Source organism: Charadrius vociferus, unplaced genomic scaffold (genome assembly GCF_000708025.1).
Source record: "Charadrius vociferus isolate BGI_N301 unplaced genomic scaffold, ASM70802v2 scaffold200, whole genome shotgun sequence".
Lineage (NCBI taxonomy): Eukaryota > Metazoa > Chordata > Aves > Charadriiformes > Charadriidae > Charadrius > Charadrius vociferus.
The window spans coordinates 1,117,538-1,121,291 of NW_009646515.1; the positions used below are offsets into that span (position 1 = coordinate 1,117,538).

At 46.5% G+C, this 3,754-nt stretch overlaps 1 protein-coding gene across 1 annotated transcript in view; it reads left to right on the forward strand.

Annotated features, from left to right (window-relative positions):
• Window positions 1-769, forward strand: part of LOC104286224 (BEN domain-containing protein 2-like) — a 175,368-nt gene extending 174,599 nt beyond the window's left edge. The window contains exon 8 of the mRNA XM_009884805.1: window positions 7-769. Coding sequence (XP_009883107.1) covers window positions 7-363 — 357 coding nt within the window. The 3' untranslated portion in view covers window positions 364-769. The remainder of the gene's footprint in view (window positions 1-6) is intronic.
• Window positions 770-3,754: the final 2,985 nt, after the last annotated feature.

Consider the following 3,754-nt stretch of genomic DNA (forward strand, 5'->3'; position numbering starts at 1 on the left):
GAGCAGGCAGGCAGGGCGGGCTGCGAGCCCAAGGCCGGCAACAACATCGAGATCGTCAGCACGTCGCAGACAGCCAAAGTCATCGTCTCCGTCAAGGACGCCGTGCCCACCATCTTCTGCGGCAAGATCAAGGGCCTGTCGGGGGTCTCCACCAAAAACTTTTCCTTCAAAAGGGACCTGCCCCAGGACTCGGTGCTGCAGTGCTACGACGTGAAGAGCCCGCCCGAGCCCCGGGACAGCGCCGAGGCCCTCAGGAAACCCGTCAAAAACAGGAGCGTAAAGCTAAAGAAAATGAACTCGCCGGAGATACATATTCTTCCAATCAAGAAGCAACGGCTCGCTGCCTTTTTTCCAAGAAAGTAAATTATGGGTTTTTAGAATTTTAAGATTATTATGAGAAGAAGAAGAAGAAAAAAAATAATAAAAAAGATGCACTTGGTTTTAAACTCATTTAAAACTTTAAACTATCTTTGTAAGTTATTTTTGGGGAAAGGGGGAGAGGATTGGATGTAGAGTCCCTATAAGCTGGGTTGGTTTTGGTTTTGTTTTTTTTTTCTTTTTTTTTTTGTTATCGAATTTTGACTTTTCATGGGAAACTGAATAAAAAGCAACCTATTTTTCAAGCAGATTGCACATTTTGCAGCTTTAATGGAGTAATGGATGAGTCAGAGGGGTAAGAGCTATTTTCACTGCCATAAAGTGCTTTGATGATGTAATTCTTCATAACGGTCAGAATGGAAATTTCAAAATAAATGTTTGTACGTGCTAATTGGTTGCGGCATTTTTTGTCATTTCTGAATTGCTTTCAGTGTACGAAGAAGGTTTGGCAAAAAAAGTCCATAAACTGTAAAGCGCCACAGCTGATGAGCCTAAAATGTTAAGAAAAAAATAACAGGCTATTAAAAATTATACTGTCCTGCAGCACAGTCAGAGAGCACGTCGCAACAGCCGCTAACGATGCGCCCAAACAAGCTTCTGGAGGAGAGAGAGCGAGCAAGCGGCACAGCCCAGTGCGAACCTAACACCAGCTTCATTGCGAGAGACCCATAGGAAACCATCTTAAAATATTCTGCAATATTAGCAGTCATTTAAAAGAGAAAAGCCTAAAAGTCAGGGGAATTCGGTTGCCAGGGGGTGCGGGAGGGGAAGGAAAAGTCATAATTTTTCCCAGCCTGACTTCCATATATGTGTAAAGTTGTTTATTGTTAGTTTTCCACGTTTCTTTGATGGCTGAAATCAACGCACGTGAAAGAGCAGAACTGTGTAACTTTTATCACTCAGCAGCGTACAAGCCGCCCACGCCATTGGACAAATGTCAATGCACAATTAAAATAAAAGTTCTGGTAGGTTATGGTTTTGCAGTTGTGTATGGAAATGAGCTGGAGATGCATTACTCTATGTCAGCTTTTAAGTTCACACAGCTCGCTTGTAAAAACCCATCCCAGCGGAAGGACAAACGTGAGTGCAGGAGAACAATTTTCAGTGGGCGCTGCCTTTTTTGTCGCTATACCTGTTTACGTAGAAAAACTCTTTTGTGTTATTATTTCAAATTACATGTTCCCAGCACTGCACCAGTACTGTCTAAATAAAAAAGCCATTGTAAACCCATCAGCTGGATGCCGTCGCATGCTAACTCTGCCTTCTTTTGCCTAACCGCAGCCAAGCTACTTCCAAGACTCCTCTTGGACAGTTTTGGAAAGATTTTTGCAGTTGTTTGTGCAATGAGAAGTTGCCCAAAGAAGCGGCTTCAGGTTTAAAAGTCTAATCACACCCAGAGACGCCGGTGCGATGCCGAAATCTGTTGAAACTTTTGATGCCAGCAGACGCCAATTCACTGTTCAGAACATGCATCTGGATGAGGAGGTTAGGGAAGGCATGCTGTTTCTCTTTCAACTGGGCTGAACCATCACTGCCCCCTTGCTTAATATGAAAATGGAGGACTTTCACATAAGCATAGCATGAAATTCTGTCAAACTCTTGCTTTTTAAGGATTTTTAAAGCCTTTTTTTTTTCCCAAAGCTGGCACAACTGACAATGTTCAGAAGAGCGTAAAGTGTTGATGGATTCATTAATGTTTAGTCATCTGACTGTAATTTTTTTTTAATATCTTTTTTCTTCATTGAAAATACGCTGCTACTTTGTTTTGCTCCTTCCAAGAAACTGTGCTGAAATGTGTCATCTTCTGGTTATTGCAGTACAAAGGCTCAGGATTTCGACATCCCTTGGGGATGGCCGTCCCAGTTGTCACTGCCCCACTCTGTTTCAGCTGGGCCCGTTCCAGAGTGTCAAAAACCTTCTGAAAAATGTAGTTGTCCTCAGGGCTACACCAGATTATTTAAAAAGAAGGAGGTGACAGCATTAGCTGCTGTCATTTTTATTTCGCAGTTGACAGAAGCCAATTCAAAAGAAATTTCTGGGAATTATTTTTTTTAAAAAGTGTGTGTGTATGTCACACTGGTGGTTCCATCTGCTCCACTGACTGCCCCGATGCCCACCATCCTTGTGCAAGTGAGTCTCATCTCCCACAGCACCCTCAGCAGGCGGAGGGAGGGTGTCCAGCTGATGCCACCCCTGCTGCCTGCCACGAGCCACCTGCAACAGGCAGAGCAGCGCCTGTCGGTGACCCTGGCTGCAGGTCCTGAGGTTCTCCCTCCTCTCCTCCACAGGCCTTTACTGGGAGCTGGTGGTGCTGCCAGGTGAAGTTCAGTGCCCAGGCTACCTCTGCACATAGCGCTCTCCGCTTTAACTGAATTTCAACCGCATGCCCCAGAAACCCTGACAACAAATTAGGCTAAATCAGCTTTTATGCCATTATAAACCCACACAAGTGCTGTCAAAACACCCCATGCCTACGGGCAACTAATTCAGTTTAAAGCCAACTGGTACTGGCTGTGAAGGCAGACCAGACCAGCAGCCACGTGGCTGCATCTTCTCCCAGACCATTACAAGGGTAACTGCAACCTCCCCCTCTCTGAAACAGGCTCAGGAAAAGCACAGCAGGCTCCAACCATCCTAGCATCCCCCTCCGCCCCCCCAGGACCAGCCTCTCCAGGACCATCTCCCGAAGGGCCAAGCTCCCTGCCACAGCTGGTCACCACCAATGTCCCCATTGCCACAAGGCGACACAGGCTGGAGACACCCCACTAGAAATGGATGGGCAGAGCAGACCGGGCTCACCCGCCCCAACGCCCGGCTTTTCCATTGCTCAACCTGCAACGACAGGGGGAATATTCTGAACCGCATCTTTCTGGGAAGACTTGAGGCAGCTCCCACTCCCTTCCCTGTGACGCTTTCACACCTCCAAGGCTGTGCCACGGGGAGAGGAGCCATACACCAGCACCTCTCCTGATGCTTAACTCTGTTGGGCAAACGACTCTAAGTAGGGACCATTTGCCTCCCACCATCCCTCGTGTGTGAAGCACAAGTCCTACATCCTGTCAGCGTGGGGGAGAAGCGGCCACAGAACAAGGTACTTAATTATACCAGGATTGAGCACTTCCACCTCCTCCTCCTCCTCGCCTCTAGCAGCAATTACAGATTTTGTATATTGGGCCATTAATTTTCTACAGAGCTACATTTTAACTGCTTCTGAAACTTCTGTACAAGGAGAAGGACGCGGAGCTGCACTTGTGATATATGGAGCTTCCATTTCTGGTGGCTGTTAATGGAGACATTAATACCTCTTGTGAAGTTGAAGGGAAAGTCATTAAGCCGTAATGGTAGGAGGAAGATGTTTTACAATGATGGGTATATG